The sequence below is a fragment of the Marmota flaviventris genome, chromosome 7 (genome assembly GCF_047511675.1).
Source record: "Marmota flaviventris isolate mMarFla1 chromosome 7, mMarFla1.hap1, whole genome shotgun sequence".
In the NCBI taxonomy this organism is placed as follows: Eukaryota; Metazoa; Chordata; class Mammalia; order Rodentia; family Sciuridae; genus Marmota; species Marmota flaviventris.
Window position 1 is genome coordinate 19,187,019 of NC_092504.1, and position 17,562 is coordinate 19,204,580.

At 47.5% G+C, this 17,562-nt stretch overlaps 1 protein-coding gene across 2 annotated transcripts in view; it reads right to left on the minus strand.

Moving 5' to 3' along the window:
* The window catches only part of Ccdc149 (coiled-coil domain containing 149), a 93,439-nt gene that overhangs the window by 54,536 nt on the left and 21,341 nt on the right, over window positions 1-17,562 (minus strand). For both annotated transcript variants that reach the window (XM_027945455.2, XM_071614194.1), the window contains exons 2-3: window positions 7,291-7,452; window positions 5,371-5,409 (exon numbers count right to left, since the gene is read on the minus strand). In XM_027945455.2, coding sequence (XP_027801256.2) covers window positions 5,371-5,409; window positions 7,291-7,452 — 201 coding nt within the window. The remainder of the gene's footprint in view (window positions 1-5,370; window positions 5,410-7,290; window positions 7,453-17,562) is intronic.

Here is a 17,562-nt window from a genome sequence, read left to right on the forward strand (position 1 = left end):
GCACAGGAAAAGATCTTGCACATCCAATATTCACCAAGCACCCACTAACCACCAGGCAATAAGCATTATAAATATTACCAGTTCCTAAGAGCTTTATGGATATGTTTCATTATCATGTCCATTTTGAAGTCCAGAGAGGTTCCACTGATTGCCCAAGATCACACAGCCAGCAAGTGGGAGGGTTAAATTTGAATCCAGGCAACTGCATGCTAGAATCAAAGTCCTTGTCATTTACTGCCACCATGCGCTGTCCTGAGACTTCATGAGAGACATACTGTCACGTGGCTTCAGAAGAGAGTTGGGAGATTACAGACACCCGGGCATGCACATATACATGGTCTCTGAAGATCACTACAAAGACTAAGAATGTGGTACTGCTCCCCATCTGTATGTGAGGGAAACCTCGCTACAGTCAGGACTCTAAACGCAGTCCACAGGCTGCCGGGACCCCTGGATGGCCCTCAGGGACCTCTCCTGGCCACGGAGTCGCGCCTCGTCTAGAGCAAACACCAGGGCTTTCAACAGCTTCAAAGGCCTCGCTGTTTCATGAGAGTCAAGAGCCACCCAGACAGAGATGAACAGAAAGACAGAGGGGCACCAAGGAGTGATCTGAGCCATTTCACCCTCCAAGTCAAGAAAAGAACCGGGAGGAACCAGTGGGGAGAGGTCACAGCCTCCTCCCGAGTCAAGCAACACCACCAGTTTCAAGGCAGCTGAGGGTGCTCGGTGGGCATCTCCTCCTTCCCAGCACGGGCATCCTGTCACCTCCAGGTCACATCTGTTAGCCTGGCAGCTGGTTCTGTTCTAGAGCTTCCCACTTATCCAAGGGGCATCTGCTTTGCAGCTGGGGAGGGGGGTTGGGCTGGTAAACATGTCATGCGCTGTTCTGCCTTTGGGATACATGTGTATTCTAAGTACGTAAGGACAGCAGCCAGGCCAGCTGTGTGCGTCCACCTACTTCCAGCTGATGACACAGCTTAGGAAATAACTGCCTCTCCTTCCCGCCTGCACACGCACCCCACAGCTGCCTGCTTCTGGCTCAACAGAAAGTTCGCTGCACCCAGCACCTAAAAGTCTAATGCTACACTTTCTTCCCCAAACTAAGCTAATAAAGAGGACACCACTCACCAAAGACCAGCCGTGCCGAAATAAGTTAACAGAAAATAAAATTGAAGAAATGCCTTGGGCTGGGGTTGTGGCTCAGTGGTAGAGAGCTGGGTTAGACCCCACAAAAAAATACTAAATAAAGGTATTGTGCCCATCTGTAACTAAAAGTAATTTTTACAAATAAAAAAAAAAGAAAAGGAGTATCTTAAAAGGGGGTGATTCTTAATCCTAATATTAAGACGATGTCCCTACTACATGTTAAGCACTGTCCCTGTTCCTTAGTCAGAATTCCCCCTCTACCTTTGGCTACAGTTCTTCCCTCCTTTGCACTGATTTCCGTTCAACATCTAATACATTTTAATGATTTTGTTTCCTGTCTGTTTACAGCGTCCTTCCCGGAGTTAGTTGGACTGTGCTATCGATCACCCGAATCAGCACACCTCGGGGAATAATGGGGATCCTAATAAAATCTGCTGCCGGGACAGGAGGCGTGAGTGACAGGTGGATGACCAACTTCCCCTGGGTCCACACTAATAATAACAGGACCTACCCCACACGGCTGGGTGGAACTAAATGAGATCAGCCTTGGTGTCGGCAACACAGCAAGAGTAAAAGGTAACACGGGCTGCGGTCAGAGAGCAGATCATCAGGACACCTGTGCTTTGTCTGGCCCTGAAATCAGACTCTGGCCTGAGCATGGCCTGTGGGATCTCTCCTGAGACCCAGGGGCAGGCTGATTTTAGTGGAAAAAAGGTGTGGGGTCTACAGCTCCAGGGTGGTTGGCAGCCACGTTTCCCATTCTGAGGAGAGAGTGGGGCCAATCAAAGAAATGATGGGCAGGGCACGCTGGTGTGTGCCTGTAATCCCAATGATTCGGGAGGCTGAGGCAGGAGGATTGAAGGTTAGAGGCTAGCCTCAGCAACTTAGCAAGACCCTGTCTCAAAATAAAAAGTAAAAAGGGCCGGAGATGTGGCTCTGTGGTCAAGTACCCCTGGGCTCGATCCCCTATACCCCAAAATGAAATAAATAAATAAATACAGGGTGATGGATGGAAACGGAGAGATGAGAGCAGAGACCCGAGCCCGGCCATCCCTGCTCCTGAGGCCAGTACATGTCTGCCCCCCACGAAGGCTGCTCAACCAGCCCTTCTGAAGAACCTGCCCTTTGGCCCAAGTTACTTTGAGCTACAAGTGCAACCAAGAGGGTCCCTGCAAGGTCAGTCTGTCTGACCAAGAGCCATGATGGACAGACCGACATGCTAATATGCAATCGCTTACAGAGGGCTGATGGCTTGCATGTCACCTTCTGGGAAGTGTCTGTTCCGTTCCTTGGTCCATTTATGGATTGGTTATTTGTTTTATTGGTGTTGAGGTCTTTGAGTTCTTTATACACCCTAGAGATGAGTGCTCTATCTGATGTGCAAGTGCTAAGAATTTGTTCCCAACTAGTAGGCTCTCTGTTCACCTCACTGATTGTTGCTTTTGCTGAGAAGAAGCTTTTTAGTTTGAACCTATCCCATTTATTGATTCTTGATTTTAAATCTTGTGCTACAGGAGTCTTAGTAAGGAAGTTGGGGCCTGATCTGACATGATGGAGATTTGGGCCTACTTTTTCTTCTATGTGTGAAAAAATGTTCGACATCTCTAGCAATCAGAGAAATGCAAATCAAAACTATCATAGATTTCATCCCACTCCAGTCAGAATGGCAGCTATCAAGAATACAAACAATAAGCGTTGGCGAGGATGTGGGGGAAAAGGTACACTCATACATTGCTGGCGGGACTGCAAATTGGTGCAGCCAATATAGAAGGCAGTATGGAGATTCCTTGGAAACCTGGGATTGGAACCACCTTTTGACCCAGCTATCCCTCTCCTCAGTCTATACCCAAAGGAATTAAAAACAGCATACTACAGGGACACAGCCACATCAATGTTTATAGCAGCCCAATTCACACTAACTAAATTGTGGAACCAACCTAGATCCCTTCAATAGATGAATGGATAAAAAAATGTGGTATATATACACAATGGAATATTACTCAGCATTAAAATAGAATAAAATCATGGCATTTGCAGGTAAATGGATGGAGTTGGAGAATATAATGCTAAGTGAAGTTAGCCAATCCCAAAAAACCAAGTGCCAAATGTTTTCTCTGATTCATAGTGGGTTTGGGAGGGGGGGGCATTGGAGGAAAGATGAACTCTAGATAGGGCAGAAGGGTGGGAGGGAAATGGAGGGAGCTTGGGGGTAGGAAAGATGTTGGAATGAGCTGGACATCACTACCCTAAGTCCATGTATGAAGACATGAATTGGTGTGAATCTACTTTGTGTACAACCAGAGATATGAAAAATTGTGCTCTATATGAGTAATATGAACTCTAATGCATTCTGCTCTCATATCTAACAAATCAGAATTTAAAAAAACAAAAAGGGTTGATGAGAGGAAAAGGGTACTTAGCAGGTGCCGCTGCTCACCTGGGGTCAGGCACTGTGCCGAGAGCTAGGCCCGCATCATCCCATCTGTCCCTTACAGCCTTCCATGCGGTGGGCACCATATTTGTCCCCATTTTATGAATGAGAAAGCTGAGACATGGACACCCAGAGGAGCCTCCCTAGGCCACACAGTTTGAAGGAAGTCCCTGCTGACCCCCGGACAGCCCTTCCACCCCAGTCTGAGCCAGGTGAGTGCTCCCTGCTGAAGGTCATTGATGGTCGCTGGGCGCATTTCTACCCTGGCCCAAGCAGGCTGGAGGCGAGGGCGGGGGTTTCTGTTCTGCTCAGGGGAACGAGCCAAGAAGGCAGCAGATTCTGAGAACAAGAGGACGCTGACGTGACCATTGCCAATGATAGAGCTGTGTCATAAAATACAGAATGCCCAGCTGAATTTGAATTCCAGATGGATGTAAAATATATTTTAGTGTAAGTATGTCCCCAACATTGCATGGAACACAATTTTATACTGAAAAGGTTTTCCCTGGCTCTCTGAAATCCAACTCTCCCTGGAAGCCCTGTATTTTTATTGCTAAATGTGGCACCACAGAGAAAACAGGGACTTGGCAAGTTCATGAGACTCCAGATCCTGCGCCCCTGGAGCCTGCACCATGTGGGAGCTTCTGTTTATGCAAGGCCATCGGTTTCTTTGGGGTTATGCAGTTTAGCATTTCTGTCACTTGCATCTCCAAACACCCTAGCTCACCTCGCCACTCGAAGGCTCCAACCAGGAAGAGGGAGCCCCAGCTCCTGCCACCATGCCAAACCCTGAAGGGACAGAAACCAGATGCTACACTAAAAATGACAATGGCAACATTTGGGACCTTGCGCTTGTATTTTTGGAACGGCAGGAAGGCAGATTTGCAGACTTGCTGGAATCCATCAGCTCCTCCTCAGTGTAAATGTTTTACTACAAAGTCACAGAACGTGAATTCCCCTAAGACCGTCAGACTCCCTCGTGAACACCAGCCAACTAAAGTCACAGCGAAGATGACTCCTCACAGCCACCAACTACACCAGCGGCTCAGGAGTACAGACTTCAGGTTTAAACAGCAATGATGAGTTTCCATGGGACTTTACTTAGGGGAAAAAAACGTCAAATAGCTCCACAGGAAAATTAGACTTTGGCTCAAATGTGGAACATTACAAACTAATCCCATCAACCAGGAAGGAGGAAGGAAGGACGCAGCATTGAATGACGGAGGGTGACCACAGGACTGGGTTGCTGTTTCAGAATAAAAGTCATGGTGTGGGTGTGGGTGCACTTGTGTGTGAAAGTGTGTATGCGTGTGTGTGTGTGTGGGGGGGTGTATTGGGCATAATGTCCACCAGCATGGATTTTCGTGCGGCACCTGGTAAATCTTCAATGAACAGGTGTCATATATACCACGGTCATTGACACTCTTCAGTGAACACAGGATTTTGGCGACCATTCCAGCCAAGAATGGACAGACAGTTCCTGTGTCCTTGTTGATAGCTCCAGTTTGAAGACCTTCTCAAGTGCAGAGGCTTTCCATGACATGGGACATACCACCATGGACATCCCACCATCTGGGATCCCCGGGGCACACTAACCTATAAGGGGGGCACGTCCAGCACAGAACAATGCCGGAGTGAAGGAAAGTTTAACCAGCTGTCTTTGGACATATTTGGCCAAATATCATATTTAAGGATAACCCACATTTAGGGAGGCTTTGATGATCCTCTCAATTGCATAAGACGACAATAATGTTAATAAGCCAAGAGTTACCAGGATTAGGAAGAAGTCTTACCTGTTTCCTCTTTTCAGGGGGAAGTGACGGATCTCCATCCTACAAAGAAGCAAATAGGACATAGATCTTCTGTGCTTCAAGCAACTGACCAAACTCTGAACCTAAATTCAGATCTTCCCCACCTCTACCACCCCGCAATCAATTATTTGTTGAAGCAAACTCAAGTAAGCTTTTTTTTTAAAAAAAAAAAAATTTTTTAGTTTTAAGTGGACACAGTATCTTTATTTTACATTTATGTGGTGCTGAGGATCAAACCCTGTACCTCATGCATGCTAGGTGAGCACTCTAGACCACAGAGCCACAACCCCAGCCTGAATACGCTTTTTTAAAAAAATTAACTGTAAACTGAGCCAGAATTATTTTGGAAAATCAGTTTGTTCCAATTAGAACCAAACCTACATACATGTCTGAACAAAAAGTTAAAAACCAGGCTCTATCAAAATTATTTCTGAGCAGAGGCTAAACTGAAATAACATTTAGTTTCATTTGCATTTCTCTTTTGAGTAGTTAGTACCAAAGGGACAGTGACAGCCTCCCCGCATAAAGCCACCACTTGAGTGTTCTCTATGAGCAGAATGTTGGGGGGGGGGATAGGATTTGCTCCATATAAAAAAGCACTATCAGAACTTTCAGTCCTGATAGACTTTATGACTTTTAAGGACTGGATTCCTCTCCCTTTAGGGTCCTCGGGGAATATAAATATTCAGGGAAATAAGTAAGTGCTCACTAAACACATACTCAAAGGATGTGCTCCGTGGACAAGTCAACATTATTTAAACCTGAGGAACTTCTCTATTTTTCCCTTAGAGCAGTTCAGTGACCCCAACCATGGTGAAAAGTTCATAGTAGTGTCTGCACTTCCAAAAGAGACTGCATCAGTGAGGAAAAAAATAAAAATCAAGAATGCAAAACATCACCATGCAGTTAGTATTCTCTGCTTCGGGATAAAAGGCACCCTTGAAATTCTTGCCTTATGATAACTAGGGACAAATCTTAAGCCCCCAGATAAGGGAAAACTTATAAAAATCTGGATAGATCCTTACTATGCAAATGTTTAAACGAATGAGTTAAATCTGTACCTATGACCTAGAAAGTTGACCAAAATAAAGTGCCGAGCAACAAGGGCATGTTTCAGACTAACACTGGCCAGATGCTGCCTGGCAGGACAGCAGAGAGGAAATGTCCTCTGCGGATGGCCCAGTGTGGTGACCACCATGGGAGTGTCCCCTGTCCACACCCTGCCTTACAGCAGCCACCAGCCACCTGCAGAGTCTGAGCCCATGGAACGTGACAGGTAAGACTGAGGAAGCGAGTCTCTTACTTTGTTTAATTCAAATTAATTCAGCATTAAATTTAAAGAGTCACACGTAGCCAATGGCCTCTTTATCAAAGCAGACTTACAAGGCAGATCCTCTCTTAAAAAGTCCATATCAATGAATTAATAAGGAAGCAGTCACACACACATGCACGTATGTACACATGGGTGTGTTCAGAGACTCCAGAGCAGGCAGCCTAGAAGCACATGCCTGTCACCAAAGGTGACTGCATTGGGGCAGAAACGGGTGGCAACTTTCAACCAGCGTTTCCACTTTGGAACTGTTTGAATGCAATCATGTTTTGTTTGTTTTGTGTTTTGGGTACCAGGATTGCACTCAGGGGCACTCGGCCGCTGAGCCACACCCCAGCCCTGTTTTGTATTTGATTTAGAGACGGGGTCTCCCTGAGTCGCTGAGCGCCTGGCTTTCACTGAGGCTGCCTTTGAACTTGTGAGCCTCCTTCCTCAGCCTCCTGAACCGCTGGGATCACTGGATGCACCGCCACATCCAGCTGAACGCAACCATTTTTTAAGACAGAGGCCACGCAACCCGCTTCCTGTCTCCGCGGAGGGCGCGGGGCAGGCGCGGTTGGCATCATGCTTACGATCAGCTCCCGGTACTTCTTTTTGAGGGACTGGTGGCGCTCTCGAAGCTGATTGGCCATGAGCTTGAACTGGTCCCTCTCCTGCTGGCAGGTGTCCAGCTCCTTGGACAGGATCAGCAGCGCCTCCTTCTTGCTCTCCAGCTTTCTCTTGCACACCAGGTACTGCAAAGCAAGGCGCCAAGAGCAGTCAGCCGCGGCTCGGGGCCCCGGGTCCAACAGGCACTGGGCCTAAGATGCCGACTGCGTTTTCAGGGAGCACCGAGCCGGGCACCTTTGTCCTTAGGTGACACTGTGCCTACGGATGGCTACAGTGCCCGATGTGCGATCCCCGAGAGGCAGAACCAAAACCTCGAATGTTCATGAACTTCAACAAACTGGGACAGATTAAAATGATTTGATTGTCAAATGAGTTTAAAGCGGAATATCCTTTTAAGTCACACACAGAGGCAAGTCTAGCTGGGCCCCAATTCTGCTTCAGAAAGATGCAGACATCCAGCTAAGACCGTGATATAAAGACACTTAATTAAAGTACTATAAAAATGTTGCTAAAAATGATCTCTGTGGTAAATTACTTGCCCGAGTTTTTAAATTTCCCTTTCTTCTTCTCTGCGTTTTCTAAAATTTCAAGAATAAACCCAAATTAGCAAGGATGGTGGAACGTGATGGACATCACTATCCAAAGTACATGTATGAAGACATGAATTGGTGTGAACATTCTTTATATGCAAACAGAGGTATGAAAGATTGTTCTATCTGTGTAATAAGAATTGTGATATATTCTGCCATCATGTATTTAAAAAATAAAACCAAAAAGAAAAAAAAAAGAATAAACCCAAATGGTTTCTACAATTAAAATTGAATATATTATTAAAAATCATTTAGTTGGACCATAAATCACTGCATAGATTGATTGCTCCTTCCCACAAAGCCCAGCAGACATGTCCTCCATTGTAAATTTGTTCATGAATTCAACCTTGATACGTACAAGTTTTTCTATGATTCAAATGTAGAAACTAGTTTTGGGAGCTAAGTATTTTGGCCACGCTGAATTCTCTGCCAACACTTGTGCACTTGGCCGGAACTCCTGCCTCCTGGTTAGGGGATTTCTTCATCCCAATCCCCTGCACCATGAACCACCCACACCTATCACCCTCTGTGGCGGCCGGCGTGAGCCCACCGAGGACTCTACTTTTATTGGATATATTGCACCATCTGGTGTTATTCACACATGTGAAATGTGGTACGAAATACCTTTTGAATTTGCCCCGTAAAAGACCAAATTCAGAGCATTCATGAAAACAATTTATAGTTTCATTATACACTCTGACATGAGTACTTTGTCATTATGGACGCTCACACAAAGCAGAGAGAGAATCAGCACTCCCGACCCATTTGAGTCAATGCTCTTTTATGGACAAAAAGCATTACTCATATATAGTGCCTGCTCGCAACTGACTTTGTTAAGTTCAATTTCAAATAAATGAAAGGGAAAAAAGAGAGTTTTGTGCATTAGCGCAATTTTTTTTTTCGTTGGAAAAAAGTAATTGCTTAGCTTCAAAAACAAAGGGGAAAGAAAAGGCATTCTGAGCTGGGCTCGAGTTCTGAGAGAGGACACTTCACCTTGGATGAGCTTTATTCCTGGCAATAATGAGGTTGGAATCCTGCCTTAAAGCGTCCTGGATTCTGAGACTTTGACATCCTCTTCGTGGAGGCAAAACAGTTCTGTTGCCAGAGTGATTTCTCAAGAGTAAAATCCCAAAGAGTAAATACCAGAGGAGAGCGGCTCAGAGACCCACCCTGCGATGCCCTAGGGGAGGTATTGAGATTTCACAGGAAAAAGCACCCTTCACACACAGGTGACAGATCTGCCCTTGTCCCTTCAGCTATTTTTGTGCGGTCAGCAGCCTTGGTTGTCAGGATTGCAGGTGTGGGTAGCACTGAGCAGTCAACTTTGTCCCTTCAATTTTTCAGATTTAAACCTGTGGCCCCAAAGACAGGCGATGCCTTTGACTTGAGGTATGAAGCTCCCAACTGTATGGAGACACTGTAAGCTGCAGCAGGGAGCCGAGGCTGGGACGTCTGGTCTAATGAAGGGGACAGCGAAAGGCCACTTCTTATTGGCAAAGTGGAGATTTGAGTTCCCTGGCCTTGATGGCCGCCTGTTAAGGTTCCAGAGAAACCATTTTCCTTCCAAGGTCCAAGGGGGACCTTGAAGCCAAGAGGGCAGCCACAGCCTCCTGGCTCTGGGTCTAAAGTGCCTGCAAGGAAACCGGCACTGCTAAGCCCCAGGGGCCTGGGCTTTGAGGAGCAGAGCTCTGCAGGGCTACTCCCCTGCGGGCATGGGAAACAGGACAATTATAAGCTCCATGGAAACATAAGAAAGAAAATACAGTCTATATAGGATCAAAGCCACACCAAGGAAAGAGCAGTCTTTAGAAAGTCAAGGCTGAGCTGGGTGCAATGGCACATGCCCGTAATCCCAGTGTTCAGGAGGCCAAGGCAGGAGGATCGCAAGTTCAAAGCCAGCCTCAGCATCTTAGCTGAGGCCCAAAGCAACTTAATGAGACCCTGTATCACAATAAAAAATAAAAAGGGCTGGGCATGTGACTCAGTGGTTAAGTGCCCCTGGGTTCAATCCCTGGTACAGAAAAAGAAAGTCAATGCTGGGCTGTTCTTTCTTTTGCATTTGATGGTCTAGAGCACTGGCTTTCAAAAATTTTATTCCATGTCATTTATTTGTATCAGCAGGACAAGACTCAGGCTGAAGCCTTGCTTATAAAACGGGCTGAAGTGGAGCTGAGCTCTATAGAGCTAGCAGAGTGGACAGCTGCCTGGACAGTCCCTTGAGTCCACAGGGAACGCTGCATGATCCAGGAATAAACTATTGCCATGTTAAGGTACTGAGATTTGAGGGTTGTTTGTTATAGTAGCTGAATTCAGCTCATCCTGACTAATACCGTCTACATGAAAGAATGTGAGGGTGTGAGGCTGGCGGAGAGTACACTCACCCCTGCCCTGAGCCTGTGTTGTGTCACTCCAATGATGAAGAGGCGTAATGTTACCACTATTCATATTACTATTAACAAGAAAAGGCAGTTGTGTGAAAGTGCTTTACATGTATGATCTCCTTAAATCCTCACCAAAACACAATGATGTTACCGTGTCTTTATCATCAATATTTTATAAATGAGGGAGGATTGAATGAAAAAGCTTAAATAATGTGCCAAAGGATTAGCAGAATCAGAATTTAAACCCAGATCTTTTTAAAAAATATTTTTTGTAGCTGTAGTTGGACACAATACCTTTATTTTATTTATTTATCTTTATATGGTGCTGAGGATCGAACCCAGGGCCTCACACATGCTAGGTAAGTGCCCTACCACTGAGCTACAACCCCAGCTCTGAACCCAGATCTTTACAGACCCAGCCTGGGGAACCCCAATTCCTGAAAAATGGTCAGCATTCTGTACCCCCCCCCCAAAAAAAATTAGAATCATCATGGAGTTGGGGCTACATCTAGTTGGTGTTCCTGGAATACAGAAGGTAAGAAGGGAATATTTAATTTGGCTACTTTTCTGAATTTGCTAGAATAAATGGGTATGAACATTTTTATTTATTCATGTAACTCTCTTTAAAACTAGTGCAAGTTTCTCTAAAACATTCCTCAGTGCAAGGCCAGACAGAAAATGAAAAAGAAAAGATCCCCAAGGATCCCTCCTCCGCTTCTTGTGAGGACCCAAGTGGAAATAATAAGGTTCCCGTCCACTCTTGGGAAATGGGGTAGAACGGTAAGGCCTGAGGAAGGAATGAGAGTTGTCTTCTCAAAGTGGACTGACCCCAACTCGAGTTTTCTGTAAGCTCACAAACATCTCCTGGGCGCCTCCTTTGGGTTGGGCCCTGAGCAGAGCACTGGTCCCCCCAGAGGGATAAATGGTCCTGCTGAGTGTTGACAAGCAAAAATGGGGTGCCTAGATGAAGCAGTTTCACTTCCTGTTATCCTGAAGACCAGATACATTTTCCCATCTGGTTAGGGACTGAGCTGATCTGAAGGTGCTTGTGATCTTCGTCCCAGAATGCGATCGTCATACAGGTGCTGGGGAAAGGCCAGTGGGTTTGCTCCGGGGCTGCTGCCCAAGCCTCTGCTGGGGGGACACGGAGCATTCAGCATGCTCATCATCATTCCCTTCAGATGCCCCCAACTCCTGCACCTGAAACACATCTGGGGCCCAAGGACTTTGGATACAGAAGCTAGCGTTTATTTGAAAGTCACCCTGGCAAATCTCTGCCTAGTCTCCGGAACGTGTATGACTAAACTCAAGCCTTTCTCAAACAGTAGTTGCCCCCGATTAAAGCATGCATTAGATTTCTACATGAGTCTTCAAACTCACACTGTGCCTGTGCCTGTGCCTGTTTCCAGAGCCTCCTATTTCCTCTCTTTCAGAATCAGCACCCAGTGCTGGAGCTGGGACGAGCCCCACAGATAACCCCAGTGACTCTCCCGACTGCAAAGAACAAAGTTCCTGTCAGCCAGAATATTCCAGAACATCCATAATATCCCATGGTGTTTTCAAATCGTGGTCATGATCCATTAGTCTGGGTAGTGAAATCAATTCAGTTGTAACCCTCATTTTCTTTAATAGGAAAAAAAAAAAAAGAAAGAAAGATATAGAACTGAGCAGAAACTATCAGAGTGCGTCCTGTGCAGTAAGGGTTAGTGGCTTCGAGGGCTGCCACTTTAGAAGTGTGAAAGTCATTATCACTGCACACTTTCTCATTCTTTCAACTGATATTTAAATATTCTCGTGCCAGGCACAAGAGAAACACAGGTTAGGGGTGGGGTGGGGGGGAAGACCTTCAGAGATGATGCTGGACATGAGCGGGCACCGAAGACACCCGGACAACCGTCACTGTGTAAGTGAGTCATCAGCTCGGTCTTTGTGACTGAGGCAAGCTCTGATTAGTCAGGACTGAAGTGCGCCATGTTAATATGCCATGTAAAGTTTTTTAAAAATTAGACATTACTTGTGCAGCATTTAAGGCAAACAAAGCATTTGCACGCTCTTACTTAATTTCTCTCACTTAATAACCAACACTGTGACAACTGGGACCAGAACTGTTTTTCCCATTTTATGGGCAAAGTAGCTAGGATTCAGAAAGGTTCAGTGTCTTTCTCAGGGGCACATTACTCAAAGCAGAAGTTTCCAGTAGACGTTCCAAGCTCCTTTTACTCTTCGACATTGGTAGCAAATAAGTTATCAGCAATTCAACACGTTACCTCTCTGGGATAAAAGCGTATTTTCAACAAGACGCTCCTAGAGGTAACTATTCAGCTCTAAGGGAAGTATCTGTGTCCCACCCCAGGACCTTTGCACAGTCGTTCCCTGTTTGCAGTGCTCCCCCCATTCCCTGGCTTTGTCCAAATCCTTGCTCTTTCCTTTTCCGGATGATCGTCCCTCTCTGGTACCACCGGGACTCTCAGTTCCATTATCTGATTTTACTTGGCTTTGCAGCATTTACCACTACTTGACCTTGAGTTACACATTTGGTTATGAGTTTATTTTCAGCATCACCTTCCCCATGACAGCAGACTTCATTCCATTCATTCCTTATCCCCAGCACTGAGAAAAATGCAAGGTGCGCACCTGGTGCTACAGCAAAGTGCTGTGCGAACTATCTCCATCCATCCTCTGTGCGTAAGTGTAGATGTAAACTAAGTGACAAAATGAGAATGCAGGTACAGACACACGCAGAGAATGAGGAAACCCCACACATCATCTCACCCCAGCTTCACCGTACCTGTGGCATATGTGGTCTAGATGCCCAAACTCTCAGCAAAGAAAGACCACAGGAATCGTAGCCCCGGGTCCTCATGCTACAGACAAGGAAACTGGGGCTCCCCATGTTGAGGTGACTTATCCAAGGTTGCTGCAGGACCCAAGGTCGGGACCTAAACTGAGGATCCTTTTCAGTCCAAGCATAGTGCTTTTTTTATACCACCAAATTCATACAAACTATGGCTAGTCTATAAGCTTAGAATTTATCATTTGTCATATAGAAGATAATAACGAAGGTAAGGGTAGCCTAATTATCAATCACTAACAGTACTCACTCCAAGATGCTAAACACCGTAAGAAAGTTACAAAACTCTCAGAACAGAGAGAAATGAAGCTTGGGTCATCGTGGAGGTCACAGAAGAAGGAGCCCAGATGCGGGACTTCCAATCTTGGCTTTGCCACTTTCTAGCTATGTGATCAACTATCCAGCCTCTCTTTTTATTAAGTGTCCCCACTGAGTGGATATACAGTGTTCGGGGACAAAGCTGTCCCTGCTTAATAAACAGGGATAGTCTTAGTACCGTCACAGGATTGGTGCAAGGAACAGTTCGTATATGTACAGTAGTAAGTGTCGAATGTGCGTTGTCATTACTGCTATCCTCTAAGAACATGAAATGCAGACAATTTCATCTTTGTTATACATTGTGCTTTGTTCCATATACTTCATTTGGGGCATTATGTCTCTTTTTATCACGAGGAGGGAGTGATCACAGCTGGGCAAAGAAGGCGTTCAAAGAGCTGGAAGAAGATGTGTCATTTGAAATGCACCCTGAAGGACAGGGAGAAGGACACACAGTGTCGGGGGTGAAGTGGACACCCACAGCCCTGGGTGAACAACCCCCCAGGCAGGGACGCAGCCACAGAGTGGCACAGAGGCCAGCGGCCCCTCTGGGAGGAGCTGGGTGCAAAGTGACTGGCCACCTGGGCTGGCCGGGTGGGTGGGGTAGGGGAGCTGGAGGGACAGGCCAGGTCTGGGATGCGCTGCTGAGCACTGCAGGTCTATCAGATCTTATCAGCTGGAAGGAGCCCAAAAGTCTGTGGATGGGAGAGCAGCACAAGAGAAGCCCTCTTCCTAAGAGGGCCCCATGCTGGCATCCTGTGGAGCAAGTGACACCACACTGCACGGGGTGGGCAGAAGTGACTGCCTACCCCGTAGGGGAGGAGAGAGCAGCCTGGCCCAGGGGCCACCCAGACACGCCACCCACCCTGCAGCTTGACGGGATTTGGCAGACCCCAGGGAACCCACTGGCTCCGCTGCTTCCCAGTGTTCTCTTATCACACTGCCTAACGTGACACCGTCAGCAGGCGCTGTCCAGGTAACCACAGGCCCACGTGGACTCAGCCACGACATCTGGTATCAGTCCCATCAGTGGGCCAGTGGGTCACCTGGCTGCCCAAACACAATCCAAAGGGCCGAGCTGAGCAGGGCAAAGCCAGGAAACATATACATTTCCAGTCCCTCGGGCAGGGCCAAGGGATCTGCACTGTATTCTCTTTATGCTAATTCTGTTGGTCGGTCCACATGCAGAATAGGGACCATAGACTCTTGTTCTCCTTCCAGCCTCAGGAAAGGAGGAATTCGGTTAGTTTTCAGGAAGGGGAAAGGAGAATAGAAATGAGCATTTTGTGAATGCTGACTAGGTGCCAGGCCTGGTCAGGGGCGATGACCACAAGACCTTTATTTGATCATGACAGCAGCAACAGCAGTCCCTGTTTGGTGGTCCTACTCTTCTCCAAACTCTGCTCGATGCTCCCTGGAAATGCCATATAGGACCCCTATGGCCACCCTCTGCACTAGGCTGTAAGACCAGCCCCATCTTAGAGATGAGGACACTGGAGCTCAGCGGGACCCATCATCCTTCATCCCAAAGGCAGGACATGAGGGAGCCAAGCGGGTGTTGCACCTGTCAGTCAGGACTCTTTGGTGGTGAGCAACAGTAACCGACGCTCTAACACAGGAAGGTGCTGGAAGGACAGTGGCACTCACAGGCTTGGCAGGAGGACAGCACAGGTCTAGCTAGGCAACTCTGGATGCTGGGGACAGGAAGGACCTGGCACCACCAACTACGAGGTCTCATTGCAGGAAAGTTCTGGCTGCAGATGGGGTACACTGAACTCCCCTATGCCTCGGGCTGTCTGTCTCTCTGTTCAAGGGTGTCTCCAACTGACCTCTGACGTGCCAATTGGGCTGCTTGAAGACAGGGAACCTGTCCCCAGTCCCGGCTGCAATAGTCATACAAGTGAGAAATAGAGGTGCACGCTGGGAACAAATGCTCTCCACCCCCCAACCCCGGGGGAGACCCTTCCACTGTGTTTATTTCTCTGTCTTGCTAAAGTACCCCTTCTTGTGGTTCATGAGTAAAGTTTGTATAAGAGATACTGGTCGTTTAATAAGAATTCCCTTTATGTGAGTCAACCTCTGCACCCCTGTGAACCACGCACAGAAACCCATGCACCACGCAACGGGGGCTCAGACGCACTCCTGCTGAGGCCCTCACTGCTGCAACTGCATGTACACTGGCCACCAGGAGCAGGGAACAAGCCACACACCGTACGCCAGGTAATCAATGAACTGTGAATGGAATACATATGGGAAAATATGCCCAGTTTTCTGGCATGTATACTACATATCATGAAATATTTTTATTATTCATTCAAAAACAGATCTCTTTTGAATTGCATTTCAATTACACTTTTTAAAGCAGAATTCATAACTCATTTGTCCATGTAAACACGTGCCCACACACAAACACCCTGGAGGTAGCCTCATGCCCTTCGTCTTACAAATCCTAATCCACAGTTTTCTCTGTTGAGTGGCTTTTATCTACCTGTTTCCTGTTATCTGCAATAAAGCAAATCATAATTGCTACAAGGAAGATCATAATAATTAAACGACTATCTGACATACTACATTACTATTTGGATGGCTTTACGACCAGATAACTACTGCTGAGAGACGAAGGTGCTGGGGTGTCAGGGGGGTAGCTCTGCCAAGTGACCCTCTCAGCCACTCCGTGACTCGTGGTCCTCGGTGACTTTTACTGATGGGATCAGGCTAGCGCTCATCAGCTGCTGCAAAGCCCTGCCCGCTGATCCACCAGGCTTCCCAGGTAACCAGAAACACACGGAGCTGAAGGGGTGGTGTTCAGAAAGAATTTGAAAGCTTCCCACTGCAGACCACCTCTTTCTCAGAGGACCCCCTGCCCCATTGCTCTAGTTTGAGTCTTCCCTGTCCCCCAGAGGCCCTGAGTTGCAGTCTTGCTCCCTGGAGCCTGCTTTTGGGAGGGGATGGGACCTTTGGAGGCCGGGCCTGGAGGAAGGCCTCCACGTCCTTGGGAATGCCCTGGGAAGGGAGGGTGGGACCCCGGGCCCTTCCCACTTTGGCAAACTGGCCACGCGTTCCCACCATGATGCGCTGACTCACCACAGGCCCAAAAGCAACAGGGCTACCTAACCATGGCCTAGGACCTCTAAAACTGAGCCCAAGTAACCTTTCTCTCTAAGTAAGTTGACTTTCTCTGGGGATTTGTTACATTGTCAGGTAATACCTGCTCTCTACCTTCTACTGTTAGGGCCTTCTCCCCCGACATCCTCTGCCTTCCCAACTAACAAGCGGCCCAGGTAAACCGCAGCCACCATCAACACCTTCTCAACACAAGAAGCCATCCCTCAGCTTTTGGCGGGGGGGGGGGGGGGGGGGGGGGGTGTAGCGGCGGGTGACCTCTGCCTCTTCTGCCTTCCCTATCTAATCCAGATCCCAGACTCCTTGAGAAACACAAATCAAGACCCTCCCGCCCTCCTTTAACAAAAATCTCTAGTACCAAGGAGACTGGCAAATAAGTCCCCTGATATGTGGCTGCAATGTGCCTCGCCGACTCGATGGCCCATGGCCCTTCTGCACCCTCCGTCCCACCCACCTGCCCCACACCCACACTCTCTCCCATTCCTGCCTCCCTCTCTCTTCCCTTTTTCAGTCCTGGACCTAGCTCTGGGGCTGGGAAACCCTCCGCCATCCCCAGGCGCAGGAAGAGCTGACTACCTGACTTTACCTGGATTACCACCACCTGGCCCAGAGGAATGCACATGCACCCTGTGCCCAGCCCACCTGGCAGCCTGCCTTGCTCCAGGGTCATCGCCTTCACTTGGCATCTCCAGGGCGGAGCTCAGCTTCTGGCCTGTGCTGTGTGCTCAGTCTTCACTGGAGACATAGGTGAATTTCAGTTTCCACTGAACCCGTGCATGCGTATGTCCATTTAGACTGTACTGATATACTTACATATTTCCCTGTGCTGGTCATCAGTTAAACACCATGGTAGCCTCGAGTTTTGGGGGGAATCTCAGTGTGCCCGGGAAGAGTGCAGGATGTTTCCTACAGGATTATCAAAACTCCCTTTGTATGCTGACCTCGTTTCATTACAAGGAGTGCTTCCCTACCATC